The 22994-nt window shown below is 44.3% G+C and overlaps 1 protein-coding gene across 2 annotated transcripts in view; it reads left to right on the top strand.

The window, feature by feature from the left end:
- Positions 1-22994, top strand: part of ANKRD52 (ankyrin repeat domain 52) — a 71389-nt gene that overhangs the window by 30597 nt on the left and 17798 nt on the right. For both annotated transcript variants that reach the window (XM_068267640.1, XM_068267639.1), the window contains exons 9-18: positions 5610-5688; positions 5772-5886; positions 6677-6759; positions 7637-7754; positions 10489-10557; positions 13345-13485; positions 16096-16143; positions 17881-17958; positions 19032-19143; positions 21361-21432. In XM_068267640.1, the coding sequence (XP_068123741.1) occupies positions 5610-5688; positions 5772-5886; positions 6677-6759; positions 7637-7754; positions 10489-10557; positions 13345-13485; positions 16096-16143; positions 17881-17958; positions 19032-19143; positions 21361-21432 (915 nt within the window). The remainder of the gene's footprint in view (positions 1-5609; positions 5689-5771; positions 5887-6676; positions 6760-7636; positions 7755-10488; positions 10558-13344; positions 13486-16095; positions 16144-17880; positions 17959-19031; positions 19144-21360; positions 21433-22994) is intronic.

The raw sequence follows: 22994 nt of genomic DNA, 5'->3' as shown, positions 1-22994 counted from the left end.
GTCCCAGGATCTCCTCTGTTGGAAATGCTGACCTTGCCAGGTCAGCTGCATCTGCGCCACTCACTATCGCGCTCACAAGGTATGAACGCTCCAGGCCATGTGAGCACGATCAAGAGTGGTGCAGACGCAGAAGATGCTGACCTGGTGAGGTTTGCATCTCTAACTGAGGGGATCCCGGGACACCAGAGCTGCGGCGAGGGACATATAGGCTGCCAGGGGCTGGATGAATTTTTCTTTAAATTGCTTGTGCCTGTCCTTTTTTTTTTTTTTAAGGAGAACCTGAGACTGTTGCTAACAAACAAAAAGATACTTAAAGGACTACTGTAGGCGGTTGGGGGGGAAAAGAGTTGAACTTACCAGGGGCTTCTAATGGACCCCCGCAGACGCCCTGTGCCCACACAGCCACTCACCGATGCTCCTGTCCCTGCCTCCAGTCCACTTCAGGAATTTCCGAAAACCATGGCACCTGCGTAGACTGTACTGGGCCTGCGCAATTCACTCCTGGTGACTTAGCGGGAGCAAGGGCACGGCCAGGCAGGTGCAGTGGTTTTGCGACTTTAATGTCAGAAAAATAAAGCGGAGGCGGGGACTGGAGCATCGGTGAGTGGCTGCGCAGGCACAGGACGTCTGCGGGAGACCATTAAAAGGCCCCTGGTGGGGGGGCGTGGCCAGACGCATGGACTGAGAAGACGTGCTGAAGAGGAGCTCCGTCTGTGGCTAGCCTTACCGGGCAAAATCCTGCTACACCTTTTATCCTACAATCGCTCACTCTCAGCCCTGCGGTAACGGGAACACCTAGCCATCAGGTGATGACATCCACGTCAGCAAAAAGAAGCAATAGAGCAAGAAATAAGGACACGCCATACAAACCGGAAGTAGGCCGGCCCGCCATATCCTCTATTAAAACGAAGGCCAAAGCCGTACAGACAATGGCGTCTGAGGACGGAGACCAGCCTGACGCAGCAGCCTTACTTGCAGCCATCACGTCTTGCAAAGATCTGATCGTTACTACGAGAGACGCCCTTGCACTCAAGATTGACAATGTGCAATCACAAGTCACCATTCTCCGGCAAGACGTTGGCGCCATTAGAGCCAGAATAGGGGACGTAGAGCAACGAGTGAGCACTACAGAAGACTCCGTCGCCACTCTAAACAGCACTTCGAAGGACCACTCCAAGCGCATCTCAGCACTGGAAGCGAAGATGGAGGACGCGGAAAATAGAAACAGGCGTAACAACATCCGCATCCTCGGCCTACCGGAGGGAGCAGAGGGAGAAGATCCGCCATCCTTTACTATCACCCTCCTCAAGCAACTGTTCCCCGAGGCCCCGTTCTCTAACTGCTTTGTGGTGGAGAGAGCACATCGGATCACCACCCGCGGGAAAGCTCCGGGCGCCTACCCCCGCCCCTTCATCTTCAAACTCCTCAACTATCTAGATCGTGATCTGGTCCTGAAGTAAGCCCGCCAGTGTGAGGATCTGCGGTACCAAAATGCAACCCTGATGGTTTTTCCAGACCTGGCGGCTGAGACGCAACGAAAGCGCAAGCTCTTCGACAGTGTGAGATCTCGTCTCCGTAACAAAGGCCTCAAGTACGCCATGCTTTTGCCAGCGAGACTGCGCGTCCAACATAACGACAAGGTTGAGTTCTTTAGCACGGCTACGGAGGCATCCGACTGGCTGGACACTCTCCGCTGATGGTGAGATCGTTCTTGATTATGTTTTCTCTTTATTTTTCCTTCACTTTAAATAATGATTGCTCCCACGACATGTACTGCATAATCGCTGGTGCTCCACCACTGATAAATAACGGCTAGAGGCCTATGGTCTGGCCGCGCACTTTCACTACTAGGCCCTACGTGGACACGTCTCGCTGGAATATCTACCGGGCCATGCTATAGACAGCAGGTCACTCTAACCATCACCTTCAGATCTTCTTTTTACAGGATTAGAGACAGACTGTTTGATCCTACTTTAATAACTTTTCTTTCTCCACCTCGGTGTGAGGCGAAACTGAATATATGCAACGTGGAGCACCAGCCTGTTAGCTGGAGCAGCCAAATAGCACTTTATTGTTTTTGCTCTTTTTTACTACCGTATATGATGGCTATATGTATATGCAGAATGTGGGGAGAGGAGAGATGTAAACAATGACTGTATACTGTGTCTTATCCACACTTATGTGCAACTCTGCCCCTATCCCTTCCCTCATTCCTCATTTCCCAATTTCCCTTTTGCCCTCTTTCCCATCCCTATCCTCCCTTCCTATCTATCATACATTCTGCATTTATCCGTATTAAGCCACAGTACGGAGCACACACTCAGTTCCAGGTTTGGGTACAGGTTCGCAACTGTTAGGGGTTAAGGGTCTAAGCAACTTCGGTGTTAGGGGGAAGCTGCAGGGTGGGTTTAAGATAACCTGGGAGGTGGGTGGGGGGGGGATGGTGGGATGGGTTGTTGTGGGTGGGATTGCACTTGATATGGGGGGGGGGCACAGGTTACTGGGGATGCTGTTCCCTTCCCCAGGTTATTTTTCAAGGTCTGGTCCACCTACCCCTCCGATGAGTATTCTATTGAGACGCTGTCTAGGTATACCTCTCCAATTGACTATGGCTAATAAAAGAGAGTATGTAAACTGTATTCTTTGGAACGTTAGAGGCCTCAACTCCTCATTTAAAAGATCCTTGGTCTTTAACTTCCTAAAGAAACACGAACCCCATGTTATTATCCTTGTGGAAACGCACTTGGTGGGCAGCAAGCTTTTAGCTCTCAAAAAACCATGGATTGCTAACTGCTATCACTCCACGTACTCCTCATACTCCAGAGGAGTTAGGGCTCGTTTCCACTAGTGCGGCGTGCGTCTCGTAGACGCACGCCGGCACTGAGCGGGTGGGCGGGATCGCAGGCGATTCCCATCAGCCGTGCCATGCACGGCTATGGGAATCGCAGCCTCCGCCGCGAATTCTGTGGGGGTTTCCGGCCGAATCGCTACTGCAAGCGATTCGGCCGGCGGCGCCGTTGTCCCCTATGGCAGTTTCCCCGCGCGATTTGCCTGCGGGGAAACTCTGCGGATTCGCGGCCGTTTCCGCGAGAGTGGAAACGGGCCCTCAGCATCCTGGTCAGGAAAAACCTGCTATTCCAACTACACCATCTACATCTGGATGCTTCCGGACGATATGTCCTAATCCATGCCAAAATTCACGAACTCACGCTTGTTCTGGTGGGATTATACAACATCAGCATCAACAGATCTCCTACATGAGATTACACAGCTAACCTATCAATATGCTACCCCCTATAAATTTTATTTGGGTGACTTTAATATGGTCCCATCCCCAGGCGTGGACAGACTCACGCCTCGCAACTCAGAAGCACCTGCGCTTTTTGACTGGTCACTCGCCCACTCCCTTAACGACGTGTGGCGCTGGAAGCATCCAGATGTGCAAGGGTTTACCTGCCACTCCTCCTATCCCGAATAGACTTAGTCTATGCCACCTCTGCTGGACAAACCTTGGTCCATAACGTAGAGATGCTTCCAAGAGGCATCTCAGACCATTGTCCATTGAAACTAAAGCTGGACTTTGGGGCCTCCCCAAAGTTCAACTCCCACCACCAACTGAAGCAAGAGGCATATGGAGGCTGACATGTTTCCTTTTAAACAATACCAGTTGCCTGAAAGCCCTGCTGGTCTATTTGGATTCAGTAGTGTCTGAATAACACCAGAAACTAACATGCAGATAATCTTGTCAGAAACACCTGATCTTCTGCATGCTTGTTCAGTGTCTATGGCTGAAAGGATCAGCAGGATACCAGATAACTGATATTGCTTAAAGTGAATGTTTACAGTTTAAAAAAAAAATGAGCCTTCCCTCTCCTCGCCCGGTCCCGCGCAGGATCCCCCGTGGCAGTATTCGACCAGTTTGGTCAAATACTGCCACTTCCGCAGCCGAAGGGATGTTTCGGGAGCACTCGGGCTCCCGAGGACGGGGCCGCTCCATAGTACGCATGCGCGAGCGCCCTCTATGTTGCACTCGCGCGTACGTAGTATGGAGCGGGCCGTCTTCGGAAGCCCGAGTGCTCCCGAAGACCTCCGAAGTCCCTGTGGCGGCGGGCGCGAACGGGGGAGCCAGCGCGGCACCGAGGGCACGAGGAGAGGCTCATTAGGACCGAGCCTTCCCTCTCCTTAGGTGAGTATCTGACTTTTTTATTTTTATAGCGGTACCCATTGGCTTTAAAAGGAAATAAATCTGGAAGCCTCCATATACCTTCATATACCTCTTGCTACAATTGTCCTTTAACCACAAAGAGGGAAGCCTTTGGATTCTCCAGAGGCTTCACATGTTGTCCTCAACACTGCCGCTTGGGTCCTCCTTTATGACCGCGCTCCTCTTTGTGCAAGAGTGCTGCACCTGCGCGAGTTGCACAGTCATATGGATAAGCCATACTCGAGCAGTATAGCAGGACATGGTGGGGGAATAGCCACAATAACACAGCCAACAAGCTCTTGTTATGTATGTTCTGGGGCTCCATGCGTAGCAACAGTGGAGGCAAGGAGGACATGGGAAGCCTTTGGATTATACCAATTCCTTCCAGTCAGCCCATATGGGTCAAGTTAAAACTCCAAAGGTTACCTTGGTAACCCTTTAGGAGCATTTACACCAAGCATGTGTTTGCTCTCTGCTGGGGCATCCTCAAGTGAGGACCTCAGAAATGCCAGTATGTATTGTAGATAAAGAATTGTGGCCTTTTTTAGAGATTTTATTATTCTTAAAGGGAACCTAAACTGAGAGGGATATGGATGTTTTCTTTCAAACAATACCAGTTGCCTGGCAGTCCTGCTGATCTCTGACTGCAGCAGTGGCTGAATCACAGACCTGAAACAAGCATGCAGCTAACCCAGTCTGACTTCAGTCAGAGCATCTGATCTGCATGCTTGTTCAGGGGCTGTGGCTGAAGGCATTAGAGGCACAGGATCAGCAGGAGTCAGGCAACTGGTATTATTTTAAAAGGAAAAATACATATCCTTCTCAGTTTAGGTTCCCTTTAAGGCCCCCATTTATAATAGAGCTTTATTGAGAGTTGAAAATATGCGCAAATAGTCGGCTTATTCAGCCATTTGTGAAGATGTTTTTTTATATATCCTTTAAGATATGCAAGAAATCGTATGCCGCCACTTGAGTAGCTGATCGGTAGTAGTGAATGAGAATGTGATAGATATGAGCTATCATATCATAGTTCTTATTGTAGCTATGGGAAATTGGGAATGAAGATTTTGTACAGTAAATGTGACGATACTTTGTCAGGCTTTAGAGTACATTACAAATAACATGAGAATTCATTGCTTTTATTCTCTGCTCCCTTCTGGCTGCTGCTTGTAACATACTTTGTCATGTGGTGTGGGAAGCAGTTGCCAGACTGGGGACAACTGGTTGCCGTAACAACTAGTAAACTCTGAAGTTACAAGGAATCATTTGCGCAAGTGCCAAATTGTGTACATAGAATGAAGTCCGGTTTCAGGGTTTTTTTCTGTACTGCACATAGTTTAGGTTGTTTAATCTAGGTGTGTGTGTAATGCTGCATATGCTTACCTTTTTCTTTTTCTGCTTTCAGAGTAAAGAAGGGAAGAGCCCTTTGCACATGGCTGCCATACATGGAAGGTTTACACGTTCCCAAATTCTGATTCAGAATGGTACGTTGCTGCTCTTGTAACTAGTCACCTGTCCTCATTGTGGTGGTGCACGCTGCTGTAATACGCTTCTCTATTCCCCATAGGTGGAGAAATTGACTGTGCTGATAAATATGGCAATACTCCTCTGCATGTTGCTGCTAGATATGGGCATGAGCTGCTAATTAGTACGTTGATGACAAATGGTGCTGATACTGCGAGGTAAGGCTTTTACAACACTCGCATTCATATGAATAGTCCACACATCGGTGTGTATGCTAACGTACAAGGTTGTCATTAAACCAATGAATGTCCCCTTCTGTTTAAATGGAAATAAGTATCTGTTTTGATCTAAAGGTGGCCATACACTTGTCAAAATCCCCCCAATATGGCTAAAATTGACGCCGCAATAATTCCCAAATGTATTTCTGTCCAAGGCTACGTTTCCACTGTAGAGTGACCTTTTCGCCTGCAAAACATCATCGTGTAAGATATTTTTCTGCTTGCTGAAAATTCGCATGTCAATTTTTTACGTGTTCTATGCGAGTCTTTGTACGAAAATTTGCATTGAATGGAAACTGCCCCATTTGCTAACATTACTTGCCAAGTCAATGCGAATTTTCTGAGAGAAAAATCGGACTCAAAATGCACACGTGGAAACCTAGCCTTAGAACAATTTATTCAATTGCACTGGATGGTCTTTTTCACTGTGAATCAAGTGACTAAACACTAGGGGCCAAAACTAGAGGCCTGTAGTAGTGTAAGGTGTGGGGACTGATCAGATAATGATCTGAAAGGGACCTATCTGATGGCCACACTGACCAGTGTATGTCCGACTTAAATGTCGTTTTTTTTTTTTTTTTTTGTTCTTTTTTCCTTCTTCTTCACGCATAGGATTATGTTCTACATTACACTGTAGGAGAAATTTCTTATGTATATATGGATATTCCTCAGACTAATTTTTTTTTTTTTTTTTTTCTGTTCTGCCTCTCTTCCTTTCCCTCCCCCAAAGACGTGGAGTTCATGGTATGTTCCCCCTGCACTTGGCTGTTTTGTATGGGTTCTCAGACTGTTGCCGTAAGCTACTTTCCTCAGGTAAGGGAAACATTCTAACCAAAAAAACACGATTGTCATATTTTTGTTTGCTATTCTTTATTGACTGGCAATATCATCCATACATAAGGGGTAGTAGAATAAGCATTTACGTATGTATGTGCTAGTCCCAGCTTTGCATTTTCTGCTCAGGAAGGCGCATTGCACTCTTGCCTGTACTCGTTTATTGTGCTGTTCACACTCCAGCAATGTGCTCCCAAAATACAGAAAATTGCATCCTCTAAAGCTACATTCACGCTTTTAAATTTTCTTCAGTTGACACAATCCTAGATGATCATCTGTGTTTTAAAGGAGTTTACCCTACCCTAACACCACTAAGGCCATCTGTGTTGGATCATAAGCAGCAGCTGTTGTTGCCTGAAGTTCCTATCAGAGCATTGCACAAATGTCCTCCCATCTCCGCAGAGCAGGCTGCTTGCCTGGGAACTAAATATGGTGCCTACAAAACTCCCTGTCACCCTAAAAGATGTCTTGTTTTGGGGAACAGTAGTTTAAACTATTTTGCTTTAGGACATATTATCATGTTACAAAAGCCATACGTGGAAGCTGGAGGGCATTCTTCCCCACACATCTCTTCTGTGAATGGATCCTAAGGAACCATTTCCTCCTTGGTGCTGAAACTCAGTAATTCCACTTTTGAGTAGTAGTAATACCACTGTTGTGTAGCAATGCTGATCACATGTCCACGTTACAGTTGGGATTTGTTCAGCAGTGCTACATCTGAACATACAGCAGTAGGAGTGCTGTGACAGATGCATGCCATCAATTTACTCATGCGTTGGAAGAGAGAAGTACTGTGTGTGAGGGACAGTGGTGCACCGTAAACCTCTGTATTTGTAACACTAGCTTATCATTTCAGGTCAGTTGTACAGTATAGTGGCCTCATTGAGCAATGAACATGTTTTGTCTGCCGGCTTTGATATCAACACACCTGACAACCTTGGAAGGACCTGTCTCCACGCTGCTGCTGCCGGGGGGTGAGACAACCATTTCATTTTACTATAGCAATTTCATTGAGACCTTGAAAGTTAAATGACAAGACCATATACTCTGTACAGCGTTGTGGAAGATGTTAGCGCTCTATAAATACTAAATAATAATAGACTTCTGTGATGAGATCCTTCACGGTCATCAAACGTTTGCCTCTGGCTAGCATGCAAGCAGTTTTCTCTGAAGGCTTTTTTGGTCTTTTTAGATGTACCTTTGACTTCTACAATTCTTGCATACTGCCGTTTGATGAAGGCTTTTCAGACGAGGAGGTGGAGGCAATATGTAAATGTTCCTTCACGAGAACCTATTATAATAAAGTGCCGCTGGGGTACTTGCCTCAGGAGGGGGAAGATTTTGGATCTTAATGAGGCTTCCCCTGTCCTCTGCAGTAGTCCCGATCCAGTGTTGGGAACCCCGGACAGCTGTAGATGGCAATAGTTACCTTTTTGGATCCAGTGCAGGCGCAGTACCATCTTCTCTGTTGGGCTCCTGCGGAAATATCCGAGCCGGTTCAGGAGCGCTCTACTGCGCAGGCGAGACCAGAGCAGGCCTGATTGGGCTTGGCTATTTCCCGCCGGAGGCCAAGGGGGAAGATTGTAATGTGCATGCGCTGGATCCAATAGGCAAATATTGCCGCGTGCTACAGGTGCTATTGTGCCTGTGTGAAGCTTGTCAGCGGATGTTCGGGGGAGCTAGCGCTGGATTTGGGACTACTGTGGAGGAAGGGGGAAGCCTCATTAGGATCCAGAGGCTTCCCCCTCCTGAGGTATGTACCACCCAAGGGCGCGCCGCCCCCCTCCCCCCTTATTCTCTTAAATTGGTTTGCGTTCCAGGGTTTTTACCCTCTAAGGTTCCTGACATTTTTTGACACTTAAAGGACAACTGTAAGGGGGAATAAATAGTTAAACTTGCCTTATTTGTTGATTTGAATCTATATTAGCCAACATATTACATCTATTCTACCAGCCCCTCGCAGACATCCTGTGCCCACGCTGGGACAAAACGATCCTTCGGTCCCCACCACAGCCCACTTAACGTCAGTGGGAGTGAGGACACGTGCGTCCAGGGCCACACAAGCACAGTGGACAGCGACCTTAAAGTTGCAAAAACCAGGCACTGAGCCGTGGCAGGTACCAGAGGATGGTTTTGTCCTGGTGTGGGCACAGGAAATCTGCAGGGGGGGGGGGGGGGGCTTAATGGGGGCAGTAGAAGCCCCAGGTAAGTTCAACGCTTCCTTCTCCCCTCCAGTACTCCTTTTAAGCTGTGTCGCTTTAGTTATTTTATTTGGGTAATATTATTTCCCCCCCTTCCCTGCCCCCCCCCCCCCCCCAAAAAAAACTATTTTATAGTCCTTTCACGTTCATTAAGAGAATCCGCGTGATGATCACCAAAGCACTGCATGCAGCGCGTTTGCGATTGATTGCAAACGTTGCTGTGAGAATCTGTCTATAGGGATACATTCTCAGCAGCGCTTTGCTGATCAGCAAAGCAAAAGCGCCAAGAGTGAAGAAGCCCTTAGTGCTGTACAGATGCATGGCTAGGCAGTGGCATAGCATTGCATCCGTACAGCATTGTTGCCTCAAACTGGTGCCCTAGCGATTGCATCTGACTGCTACAGGTGCAGATCATTAAGTGTATAAACAGGAATATGTATTGCAGAGGCTAACCAGCTATGTAGGGGTTAAAACTTAACTGGGGATTGAAAAAAACCAAAGCACTTTATTAAGACCCTGTCACTTTTTTTATTTTTATTTTTTTGTATTTATTTATTTTATTTTAATTGTTAGCAGCAATCATTCACTTTTGCACAGGACGCATGACGGTGGTTTTTAATCAAGGATATGGATTGTTCGTCCTAGAACCTACAGCAGCACTAATTAGGATGTAGAATCTATGTCCTAAAACCATAAGCTGTTAAAAGTACATCTGAATTGAGGAGCACATGAAGGCTGCCATATTTATTTCCCTTTAAATAGTACCAGTTGCCTGTGGTCCTGCTGATCACGTTTGGCTGCAGGAGTGTCTGAATCACACAGCTATTTCTATAAGTGTTCGAGGCAGAGGATTAGCAGCACAGCCAGGCACTGTGCATTGTTTCAAAGGGAAAAAGATGTCCGCCTTCATATTCCACTCACTTCAGGTGTGCTTTTAACGATACCCGAAGTGACCTGTGATATGAGATAGACATGGGTATGTAGTACAGTGCCTAGCACACAACTATGCTGTGTTCCTTTTTTTTTTTTTTTTTTTTTTTCTCCTTCTTTCTCTGCCTGAAAGAGTTAAATATCAGGTATGTATGTGGCTGACTCAGTCCTGACTCAGACAGGAAGCGATTACAGTGTGACCCTCACTGATAAGAAATTCCAACTATAAAACACTTTCCTAGCAGGAATTGGCTTTTGGGAGCAGGAAAGAGATATAAAACGGGCCAATAGTTGATAAATTTTAGCTCGGGCATACTTCAATGAATGTGTCATTGAGCAAAAACAAAACAGTTAAAACTTAAAAAGTAGATTTAAAAATAAAACTGGAACATCTTAAGTCATTTTTAGGAGCCGGGAAGATAGATACAATCGTTTTATTTCATTTGTTTATTTTCGCTTCGGGTGTCCTTTAAGGTCAAGTATAGAAAATCCTAGTGATTCTGGTTGGGTAACCTATAAGTTTATGTTGTAATTGTATTGAAGACATTTGTCTTATGTTACTATCTCTGTTTTTCAGAAATGTTGAATGTCTTAATTTGCTGACGAGCAGTGGCGCTGATCTTGTGAGACAGGATAATTTTGGAAGGTAAGGGGATTTGACACCGATTCTGATCATAGCTCTTGGATAGTATACCTGACATGTGCAATCTACCTATATTAGCGAAGGACAGATACTTGTATTTTAATACTTAACACATTTCTTCTTTAAAGGAAGCCTGAGATGAAGAAAAAAAAAACCTTTTATACATACCTGGTGCTTTCTTCAGGCCGTTGGCTCCATCGCCATCCTCCCGGGCTGCCTCGAGCCTCTGCTGGCCTTCTAGGCATAACTTCCAATCGCTGACTGGAAATTTTAGCCGGAAAGCTAGCAGTGGATGGAGGCGGCCTGGAAGGACGGCAATAAAGCTACCGGCCTGCAGCAGGCTGGAGGCAGACCTGGATGCATAAATGTTTTTTTTTGGGGGGGGGGGAGGGGGTTTAGGGTACACTTTTTAAAGGGTACCCAAGGTGACATGAGAGAAATGTGTATGCACAGTGCCAAGCATCTTCATTTTTTTTTTTTTTTTCTGCCTGAGTTAACCTTAAAGAGAAACTCCGACCAAACATTGAACTTTATCTTAATCAGTAGCTGATACCCCCTTTTACATGAGAAATCTATTCCTTTTCACTAACAGACGATCAGGGGCCGCTGTATGACTGATATTGTGGTGAAACCCCTCCCACAAGAAACCCCTCCCACAAGAAAAGTTCGAACTTTTGGCAGTTTCCTGTCTGTGAACCTTGCTGTATTGTGGGAAATAGCTGTTTACAGTTGTTTCCAACTGCCAAAAACCATGTAGCAGCTACATCACCTGCCAACAGTAAAATGTTCACTGGAGTTCCTCTTTAAAGGGGAACTTCAGCCTAAACATACTGTCATCAAGTTACATTAGTTATGTTAATTAGAATAGATAGGTAATCTCTTACACACCCTGTAAATGTTTGTGATTCATGGGGGCTGCCATCTTTGTCATGGGGGCAGCCATCTTTTTGGTTGAAAGGAGGTGACAGGGAGCATGAAACACAGTTCCAATTGTCCTGTGTCCTGATTACCCCTCCCAGCTGCACACGCTAGGCTTCAAATGTCAAATTCAAAATGTAAAAAAAATAAAATTCACCAGAACAGCAGAATGAGAACAACAAAATCAGAAATCCCATCATGCTTTGCACAGCATCAGGGGAAAAAAGCCCGGGCAGTTTTCTTCTGTGCAGCTAAAAAATGAGGCTTGTATAAGAGAAACAAAGTTCTGATGCTGTGAAACTGTTAAAGAAACACAAAGCCTTTTCAGTGCTGCTGAGTCAATTTTTAGTCCGGAGGTTCACTTTAAAGAGAAACCGTGACCAAGATTGAACATCATCCCAATCAGTAGCTTATACCCCCTTTTACATGAGAAATCTATTCCTTTTCACAAATGGAGCATCAGGGGGCTCTGCATGGCTGATATTGTTGTGAAACTCCTCCCACAGGAAACTGTGAACCTCGTTGCATTGTGGGAAATAGCGGTTTATAGCTGTTTCCAACTGCCAAAAAAAGCAAGCAGCAGCTACTTCGTGACATCACCTACCAGCAGTAAAAATGTCACCATGTGATGAATGTAAATCTTGGCGAGGAAAGATTTTACAATGGACAAACACTGACTAAATCATTTATACAGAATTGTAAAAATGAAGCTCTTTTTTTATTTTTATTTTATTACATTTTCACTGGAGTTCCTCTTTAAGGCTTACAAGTAACATTTTCTCTCTTGTGGGACTCTTGTCAGAGTATAGCACAACCCTTAGTGAGGAGGAATTACAGCCATATTGTTTTCCTTGTAGAGAACAACTTCTGAGTACAGGGGATAGATATATAAAAAAAAAAGTCGACAGTTCATATATTTTAGCTCTGGAATACTTAAAGGGAACCAGAGACGAAGAATAGCTAAAAAATGAAAAAAAGATTTTATACATACCTGGGGCTTCCTCCAGCCCCATCTGCCTCTATCGCCGGTGCCGGGTCCAGTCACGTCTGCCAGACGCGGCCAGTCTTCCATCATGCGCAGGGGCTCCCTCCGGCTCTTTACGCATGCGCCTGCGCAATACAGAGGGAGCGCACTGCCCTTGCGTCGACTAGCTCAACTGTCCGAAAATGACGGGACCCGGTACCGGCGGAGAAAGGCGGTGTGGGAGCATTCCAGGCTGATGGGGCTGGAGGAGGCCCCAGGTATGTATAAATCTGTTATGCTCTTCGTATCTAGTTCTCTTTAAAAGGGAATCTAAGCTGAGAGGGATACAGATGTTTCCTTTTAAAAAATACCAGTTGCTTGTCAGTCATGATGATCTCTTTGGATGCAGTAGTGACACCTGAAACAAACATGCAGCTAATCCAGTCTGACTTCAGTCAGAGCACCTGATCTGCATGCTTGTTGAGGGGCTGTGACTGAAAGTATTATAGACACAGGATCAGCAGGAGAGTCAGGCAATCCATATCCTTTTCTCCGTTTAGGTTCCCTTTAATAGACTGCTATTGAACAGAGACAATTGAGCATTAAATCAAATCTAATTTTGTAAATACTTAAACATAAAATAAAACCACAGAATATCTAAAAAGTAATTTTAGGAGGAGGATAGGTGCAATTTATTAGCTCATCAGTTTAAGAACACCTCAGGTTCACTTTAGGTTGTGTCTTTTTAAACTTCAAGGAATCTATTTATTCAAATTAGCGTCCGGTATTGTGGTAATTCTATAGGTGTAAAATGTAGTATGCTAAAGTATACATTTTTGTTTTGAAGTACATATTTGAATTGTTTATACATTGAATCCCCATTAATATTTCAATCTTAAATGTTGTAGGACTCCTCTGCACTATGCCGCTGCTAATGGAAGCTACCAGTGTACAATGACTCTGGTCAATGCTGGCGCTAGTATTAATGTGGCAGACTATAAAGGCTGCACTCCCCTTCACTATGCTGCTGCTTCAGATACATATAGGAGGTGAGTACCCTTTTATATCTCATAGAAATGTATTCTTGTCCGCTGCTGAACTTTTAACGTTACAGCTGCAAGCTTTTGTGAATAAAACTTTGGTCACGTGACTGTCTTTTCTAATTAAATGTATTTTGAATGTTTGCATTAAATATCAATTGTGTGAGGGGCATTCCCCTATTCACCTTCTACTAAGTGAGCTCTTGGAAGGGGGAGCGTTGTGTGCTGTATATGTGGGCCAGGAGTCCAGCTGAGGTGAACCCTTAAATATTTTCTCAATACTTTTCTCCCCTTGGGGGAGATGTTAAATTCCAGCATATGAAACTGTCAATAGAACAGATCTGCCAAACTGCATAAGACAAAAAAAAAACTTAGTTTGTGCAGGTTAAGAATCCAGCAGTATGCAAACTCTTAAAAATGGACTCTATTGCATCAGGAAGGAGCAAAAATGGACTGTCACATCAGGAAGGAGTTGTATGATCTGATGGGAACTTCTCTGCTCTCTACTCATTCTGTAACGAGCACAGGCTTTTGAACCAATCTCCCACAGCTCCTTCCTGTTCTGACTCTTAAGGTGGCCACTAACTGTCCAATTTCTAGTGAAAAATCGTTCGAGCGATCAGAAATTCTGATCGGACGAAAAATCGTTCACTACACCATCAACTAACCAATCTTTGCTTCCTATCTATCACGACCACCAAGAAAATCCAAATTTTCATTCGACGAAAATTCATTCGGGCGACATTTTTTTCACTCGTTCACAATCGATTGTGTCCACCAATGGAGATTATTTACAACCAATCCGATCAGAATTTCTGATCGTTCGAACGCTTTTTCGCTAGAAATTGGACCGCTAGTGGCCAGCTTTAGGCCCAGTGCACACCAAAACCGCTAGCAGATCCGCAATATGCTAGCGGTTTTGAGAGCTGATTTCAGAGCGATTCTAGGTATGTTTAGAGAGGTTTTCTAAACCTACCTAGCGGTTTTGTGTAGCAGATTACACATATTGTTACAGCAAAAGCTGTTACTGAACAGCTTCTGTAACAAAAACGCCTGGCGAACCGCTCTGAAGTAGCGTTTTTCAGAGCGGTTTGCGTTTTTCCTGTACTTTTACATTGAGGACGAAACGCTTCAGAAAACCTCAAACGTGCAGCAGGAGGCACGTTTGCGGCTGGGCAAAAACCTCAAACCGCCGGTGTGCACCATCCCATTGCAATACATTAGCCAAGCGTTTTTACAGGCGGATGCGGCCGGCTGATCGCTCCAAAACGCTCGGTGTGCACTAAGCCTGAGAGTTGTTGCTGCAGTTTTTAACCTAATGGGAAGATCAGACTTTGCTAAAGGAAAGAGACAGTTATATGGCACAAAAGAAAACCTCCTGAGCGTTCTGGACGAGCTGAGCTCGTCCAGAGACGCGGAGGGTGCCGTTCAGGCCCTGCTGGGCCGATTTTCACTAAATAAAATGGAGCACACGCAGCCGGAACTTTCGTGTGCAGCGGCGAAAGAGGGCCCTCCCAGCCACCCGAGCCCAGCGCAGCCAGGCCAAACAGTTCCGGCCAGCGCTAAGGGCTGGATCGGAGGCGGCTGACATAAGGACGTCGGCTGACGTCCATGACGTCATTCCGCTCATCGCCATGGCGACGAGGAAAGCAAAATAAGAAGGGCCGCTCATCGCGGCCCTTGTTACTTGCGATCAGAAGTATGGATTAGGAGCACCCTCTAGTGGGCTTTCATGCAGCCAACTTTCAGTTAGCTGCATGAAATAGTTTTTTTTTTTTTAATTAAAAAAAAAACCGTCCGGTCGCCAGCCTGGCGATCTTGATAGAACGCCAGGCAGGATAAATAATATTGCGATTTTGTGTTAAATGAGTATTTTTGTGCATGAAATATCCAGTCAGCTTCTGGAGGAGTTGGAATTGTCTATTATATTCCCTAGCAAACCATATATACATTAAAACAATCCTCAGTGCTCAAACTAGCATTTCCTATACACTCTCACAGCCGAACGCAAAGTGTTTTTTTTTGTTTTTTTTTTTATGCTCTCTAGATGGGGACAGCTGTACAAGCGTCACTGTCACCAAAAGTGACCAACCTTTTTAGGCAGCAGAATTCTAAAGTAGAAAACATTAATATTTGTTGCAGTGAAACACACCATAGTTGTTGCTGTTCCCCAAGATTCAGCATTTTAATTTTAAACGATAAATTTGGACTGTGCTCGTCTTAAGGTGCCCACTAATGGTACAATCTCTTAATTCTACATTCTTATTGTTTTTATTTATGTAACATGAAGGACTAGCTGAAGTATCCATCCAAAGTATATTCAATCTGTTTATCCTCCTGCTACATAATTTGGTAAAATTGTGCAATCAAGATTGTATCATTAGTGGGCATCTTTAGAAGTAGGGATGACCAATTAGGTGTTAATGATCTTGAGTTTAGAATTTGTATGTTAATTTTATTCATTTCGGAATCTGAGCAATCCAATGCAGTAGCTGATTACAACTAATCTAATTTCAGGCTGCATACATGTTCATAAAATTGGCATATTTGCAACAACTCATAATTATTAGTATTTCATTGACCATTTATTGGAAATATAAATGTGTTTTTGTTTTGTAGAGTTCCCCATAAAGCTTCTAAAGCTTCAAACCAGACTGAACAGTCCAGGTAAGATGGCTTCAGTCACGCCCTGCTTGCACTTACACCGCCCTAGGCTTTGTGCTTCCAATGCCAACAATATTGCAGCAAGCTGCAGCTACCAACCAAGCAGTAAAGATCAGACTCCAGGCCAGGTTATCAGTGCTGTGTTTGAAACCATGACACCTAAGCTAGCAAATTCGAAAGAATCTCCTGGATTGGCTGGTTTGGTTAATCATGGACTTAAATTGATGAGGAGCTGAATTGCAATGTAATTCCCTTTTTTATGGTAGCTGTTGCCAGAGCTGCATTCTGTGCGCTTGGGATGCTTACTGCCTTTAGCAGTACCTTCCTGTCTATGATTAGGCAGTTATTGGTGAGAAGACAACAGGACAGATAGAACTTAAAGTGGATCCGAGGTGAACTTTTACTCATTGCATAATTGTGTTCCTTACATATAGTTTATAGGGCATTCCTCAAGCCAAATACTTGTTTTGTTTTAATACCCTAATTTCCTATAAACTAAGCCACGCCCACAGCTTCTCCAGAGTGCCTTGGCGCTTGCAAGGGATTGTGGGATTTCAGTCTGGGCAGGTGAAAAAGGTGTTACTAGCTATAGATTTCAGAGGCAGAGTTTTCACAATCTGAGAGCTGCAGTGCAGATACAGATCAGTTGCCTGTGTAATGGAGGAGATAAGAGTGGAGTTTTCACAGAATATGCAGATTAGCATGCCTAGATACAGATACAGATAAGCGGATCTTGGCAAGCCTGATCTCATCTGCTCTACTGCCACAGCTTGCTGCCTGCACAGTAGAAAAGACCCAATCAGGCTTTGAAATTTCTGACAAAGCCCGAGGGAAAGGCTCCCTACAATACTTCGATCTTCGGGGGTCCCAGCGCTGGATCCCCTCAGGTGAGAAGTATGGGGGAAACCTCTTTAGGATCCAGAGGCTTCCTCCTGAGACAAGTACCCCCTAGGGGTGCTCATTTCTCCTTCAAGCACATTTTAGTTGCCTCAGTCTAGTGCATATGTGGCATTACTTCAGCTGCAATAAAAGACTGTAAGACTAAGAAGAATGTACAAGCCAGCCATGGATGTGTGTGTGCCTGGTGAGAACGAGAGGCAGGGCATGGGGCTGGCAGCAAAGTGTAACTGGGAACATACAGTGCTCCAGGAGGAGAGAATGCAGAGATTGGGCAGTGGGGCTGTAAGCCATCTGATGGGTATGTGTGTGCAGAGAGGATAATATCCATCTGCTGGTGCTAATGAGAGAATGGCCTGGATGGCCCTTTTCCACTAGAGCGATTGCTAAATCGCAAATCGCTAGTGATTTTTAAATCGCTAGGGTTGTTACTTTTATCATAGAAATCACGAGAAGTATTTTCCACAGTGATTCGATTTGGAAATTGCAATCCCTTTCTGGAGCGATTTTTATGATGATGCAATGCAAATGAAAATCGCAATCGCATAACAAAATGAATGAAAAATCGTAATTGCTGGTGTTTGTGATTTGCGATTGCTAGTGGAAAAGGGCCCTGTATACTTTATTCACCCGTTGGACCTGGGAGTGCATCAAGCTCAAGTAACAGGTGTTTTTCAGAAACTTCCAGAATGCCTTGAGGACCACTTTTAATAATTGCCTTCTCACAAAAGAAAATCTGATGCTTCATCCTCTGACTCAACAGCAGGCTGTGTACTTGGGTGGAACTTTGTGCATACTGTATGTTCCATATTTAATATAAATCTATCTAATCCTCTTACTCAGATCAATGGACTCTAACTCTGGGACAAGCCAGGAGTCAGAAGAAGATGAAAAAGCTTCACTAGAAAAGGAGGCTTTCATGTAGGTTTATTTTGCAATTTCACCCATATTTTGAAACAAATCTAAAAAGTAGTTAATTGAACCTTTTTTTTTTTTTAGAAGACCGTTTATTATCTTGCAATTATAAAGGAGGGGGGGGGGGGGGATTTAACATTTGTCTAGTTAGTGTTTCCCTACCCATGTCTATTCACCCTGGATCAGACTTTCTGCTGATGCAGATGATTCAAAATAATGCAATGGCCCCCACACCCTTGCCCCTCATAATGGCACTCTTGCCCGCATGGGGCCATTCTTGTTTTGTCAGAAGTGTCAAGAGCCTGGCAGCCTCAGGGCATGCATTTGTGCTTATTTGGAGGGAATGCAAAGAAAGGGGGGGGGGGGGGGGGGCTATAAAAACTTCCTGAAGATACGCAAGTGTGGGTTGCCAGCCTGAAAAAAATGGTACGGCTGCTCAGATGTCACCTCTGACTCTCCAGGGCTATAGCTACCTTGTTTGAACCAAGTCGACCAGTTTTTTCGCTTCTTTGTATGCTGGGAATGCAACATTCTATGGTCAAAATAACTTTTATAATCGGGAGATAAAGTCCCATCTGCTTTAATTCCATAGTCATATGCATTTGCCATCTGCACTGGGCGTATACCGGTACATAAGGCTAGAGGAACTACATTCCCCATAATTTTCAGCAGCGGTGACAGATTGTGCTCTTAGGAAGCAGGTGTTTATGGGTAATAGTGACGCCCCTTCGTTGCAGTCGGAGTTATTGCTTCAGAGAAGATGGACCAGATACATGACCAGTAAATGTGTACGGGCAGGCAGGCATACACTTGTTCTGCCATTTATTCATGAATCTTTGGGATGTGACCTTAACAGATGTCCTCTACTAACTGTGCTAACATGAACCATGTCTGCATCTCTGTAGCTCTTGTAAGTGCTCCTGAGTTGTCCTTACCGTCAAGTAACATTGCGTGACCTCTTATTTTTGATTTGTTACCGGTATACCTCAGTACAACTTAACCAATTTGTTACACCCTATTAAATATGCGCACATGTAATCCCTCCAAAGGTTTTCAGTAATGATTGTCTTTATTTCTAGGGCCTTAGAATACCTGCTTGACAACAATGCCGACCCTTCACTTCGTGATAAACAGGGATATGCTGCTGTTCACTATGCAGCTGCTTTTGGCAACAGACAGAACTTGGAACTAGTGAGTTCATATTATTTTCAGTTTATAGAGCAATAACCTCTTCTGTAGCATTATACACACTATGAATATTTTTTTTTGTCATACTTTTTTTTATTGATTTTCAATCAGACATTATAACAGGATGTATTATGCTACAAGCCAAAACCATATAACAGGATATAGCAAGAGTATTTGGACTTAGGTGATATTGTATAAAAAGTTCTAAGATTTACAATTATAGTTTATCAATCGGATAACAACATAGTAATGGTTAACTAATACAGCTCGTTTATCTTGACTATATATGCTTAGTTCTCCATCCATGAGAGTTGAGTAGCTCAAAGTTCTTGTATAACTGAAATCCAATGAAACTTATGGTTTCTTATTAGAGAGGTATAACTATAACTAGGTAACGAAGAAAAAGGGTAGTGGTTAATTAGTAGAGATATGAGGTATATAAAAAAAAAAGAAAAGTGGTCGTTCTAGAAAGAAATTGAAGGTTAGCCATAGCTACAGTCGTCGTACATCATATATTAGACAATAGAGAGGTGTTCAAGTCAGGGCCTCATGCTGGATAGTCAAGAAAGTGTCCTGTTGGAGTCACGATGTCCATCTTTGATTCAGCTTGCAACATGTAGAGGAGGGTGTGAAGTTATGAAGTTATGGGGGTTGGAAGATGGGGGATGAGTAGGGCCATGAATCCCAAATTTTATGGAAGTTGTTTTTGGTGTCCCTTAAGGATGCAGTTAATTCTTCCATGGACCTGGTCCAATTGACCTTAAGAATGACTTCAGAGATATCTGGGGGGGCTATATTTTTCCAAGAGGAGGCAATAGTTAATCTGGTTGCCGTTAGTATATGGTTAATCAGGCGATTTGTGTATCTGTTCACCTTTGGGAGAGGTTTGCCCAGAATCGTGTATAGGGGGTCAAGTGGTATTGTGACGCCCGTATTTGAGGTAATGATTTCTTGGACCTTGGACCACAGGGGGGTCAACAAGGGACACAGCCAGAAGATATGTTCTAACGTTCCTACTTCATTACAGCCCCTCCAGCATAAGTCCGAAGTACCAGGGTATACTTTAGACAGTATTTCTGGGGTAAGATACCAGCGAAACAAAATTTTGTAGATATTTTCTCTAATTTGTATACATAGTGAGGAGTGTTTGGCGATTTCCCAAATCTTTCCCCAATCTTCCATTGTTATGGGTGTGGACAATGAAGATGACCATTTTGACATGTATGGGTGATCTGGGGTCCATGTTCCCGATTTGGTCATTAAGATTATATAGATTTGCGAAATTAAGCCCTTTTGATGTCCATTACGATTACATAGTCTCTCAAAGGGGGAGAAAAAAGGGGTAGTTAAGGGTTTGTGGACAATTGAGTTTATAAAATGGGTAATCTGATTATATTCCATGGTCCGCTGCATATTAAAGTTAATTTTGTCTTCGAGCTGCGATCTAGTGTACACTTTCCCTGTGAGGGGGTGGATCCAATTGCTGAGGTTAAAATAGCCTAATGTGAACCAGGTGTTCATGAAGGACTTGGAGAGCCCTGGAGTGAAGTTGGGGTTTCCCAATATTGGTAGCAAAGGAGAGGGGGATGACTTCAGCCTACCCAACGGGGCCACAATTCTCCAGATGTGTAAAGTAAATTTGATGGTGGGGAGTAAATGCTGTTGTTGAATTTTTGGTGTGGTATGAGACCAGAGTAAAGAAGCTAGGGAGATGGGTAGCATACTGGTCGCTTCAATAAGACCCCATTTTGTATGTACTCTGAGGTTGGACCATTCTGACAGCTGACGTAAATGAGCAGCGTAATAGTAGTAGCGTAGGAGTGGTAATCCCAGGCCACCTTGCTCCCTAGGAGAGTTAAGAATGTTTTTATGGACTCTCGGTCGTTTATAATTCCAAACAAATTTATGGAATGCCGCTTGTAGAGACGTCAGTTGAGAGGATGGGACAAGGACTGGTAAGGTTTCGAATAAGTACAGTATTCTGGGTAGGATATTCATTTTTAGAGCATAGATCCGGCCTAGCCAGGAGATTTTATATGCCGTCCATTTGTGTAGGTCCTGTAAGATCCGTTGAATAAGGGGAGTGAAGTTGCACTTATATAGGGTATTATAATTGGGGGTGAGGTGAATTACACTATGAATATTTAATGCTGTTAGTTGTCATATTTATTTTGTATAACATAGAGCTGTCTACTCCTGACCAAACATGTTTGTTTTTAGCTCCTAGAGATGTCGTTCAACTGCCTGGATGATGTGGAAAGCACTGTACCAGTTAGCCCTTTGCACTTGGCTGTAAGTCTTTTTTTTTTTTTTTTTTTTTCTTGTGTCCATCCATAGTATTACCTGCTTGAACTTTGGGAGTTGTGCATTGGAGTCCTTATTTGTTTACATTCCAAAGACTAAAGATGGAGGCCAAGGTTTTAACCACTTCACAACTGAGGGGTTTTACCCCTTGAGCGCTAGAGCAATTTTCACCTTTTAGCGCTCCTTTCATTCATTTGTCTATAACTTTATCATTACTTATCACAATGAAATGAGCTATATCTTGTTTTTTTTTGTTTTTTTTTCGCCACCAATTTAAGCTTTCTTTAGGTGGAACATTATGCCAAGAATTTTTTATTCTAAATGTGTTTTAATGCGAAAATAGGAAAAATGTGGGAAAAAAATCTTTTCAGTTTTCGGCCATTATAATTTTTAAATAATGCATGCTACTGTAATTATAACCAATTAAATTTATTTGCCCATTTGTCCCGGTTATAAAACCGTTTAAATTCTGTCCCTATCACAAAGTTTGGCGCCAATATTTTATTTGGAAATCAAGGTGCATTTTTTTTTTTTCAGTTTTGCGTCCATCCCTAATTACAAGCCCATAGTTTATAAAGTAACAGTGTTATACCCTCTTGACATAAATATTTAAACAGTTCAGTCCCTAAGGTAACTATGTATTTTTTGTTTTTAATTAATTACAAAAAAAAATTGGAGTGTGGGAGGTAATGAGTTAATTTTTCGTGTAAAACTAATGTATTTGTATATGAAAAATGCTTTAGGGTGTAGTTTTACTATTTGGCCACAAGATGGCCACAGTAACTTTTTGTTTATGTGACCTGCAAGCGTAGGAAGTACGCTTGCAGGAAGTGGTATGAGGCTGGGAACTTTTTTTTTTCTTCCCCCTCACAATGATCAACGCTTCTCATAGAAACAGCCGATCATTGCGGGGGGCTTAGATAAACGAACGGGAACGTTTTTTCCCGTTCATTGATCTCCGGGCGGGGGCGGGAGCACTGACAGCGGCGGGAGGTGCGGATATCTCCATCCCTGGTGTTGACAGGGTGGAAAAAGGGACGGAGATATCCGCACCACTGGTGGTAAAGTGGTTAAGGTAAACCCAAAGTGAAGTGATGTGCCCAGTTGAACTTACAGTGGCTTCTTCCAGCCCTCTGTAGTCCTCCTGGTCCCTCACATCTGTTCCATTCAGCAGATAACTCTGGCTGTCTATATAAGACCCAGCCTTTACCCCCCCCCCCCCCCTCCCTTAAGGACCAGCGCTGTTTTTTGTGATCTGTGCTGGGTGGGCTCTGCAGCCCCCAGCACAGATCAGGTTGCATGCTGAGCGATCAGATCGCCCCCCTTTTTTTCCCCCTATGGGGATGATGTGCAGGGGGGTCTGATCGCTCCTGCCGGCTGGCATGTTGCGGGGGGACGGCACCTCAAAGCCCCCCCTCCACGGCGAAATCCCCCCCCCCCCTCCTACCTGTCCCCCCTGGTGATCGGGGCTGCACAGGACGCTATCCGTCCTGTGCAGCCTGTGACAGGATGTCCTCTGTCACATGGCGGCGATCCCCGGCCGCTGATTG

The sequence above is a fragment of the Hyperolius riggenbachi genome, chromosome 2 (genome assembly GCF_040937935.1).
Source record: "Hyperolius riggenbachi isolate aHypRig1 chromosome 2, aHypRig1.pri, whole genome shotgun sequence".
NCBI lineage: Eukaryota > Metazoa > Chordata > Amphibia > Anura > Hyperoliidae > Hyperolius > Hyperolius riggenbachi.
Note: the sequence above shows the minus strand (reverse complement) of the source record. Positions and strands in the feature narration are given on the sequence as shown.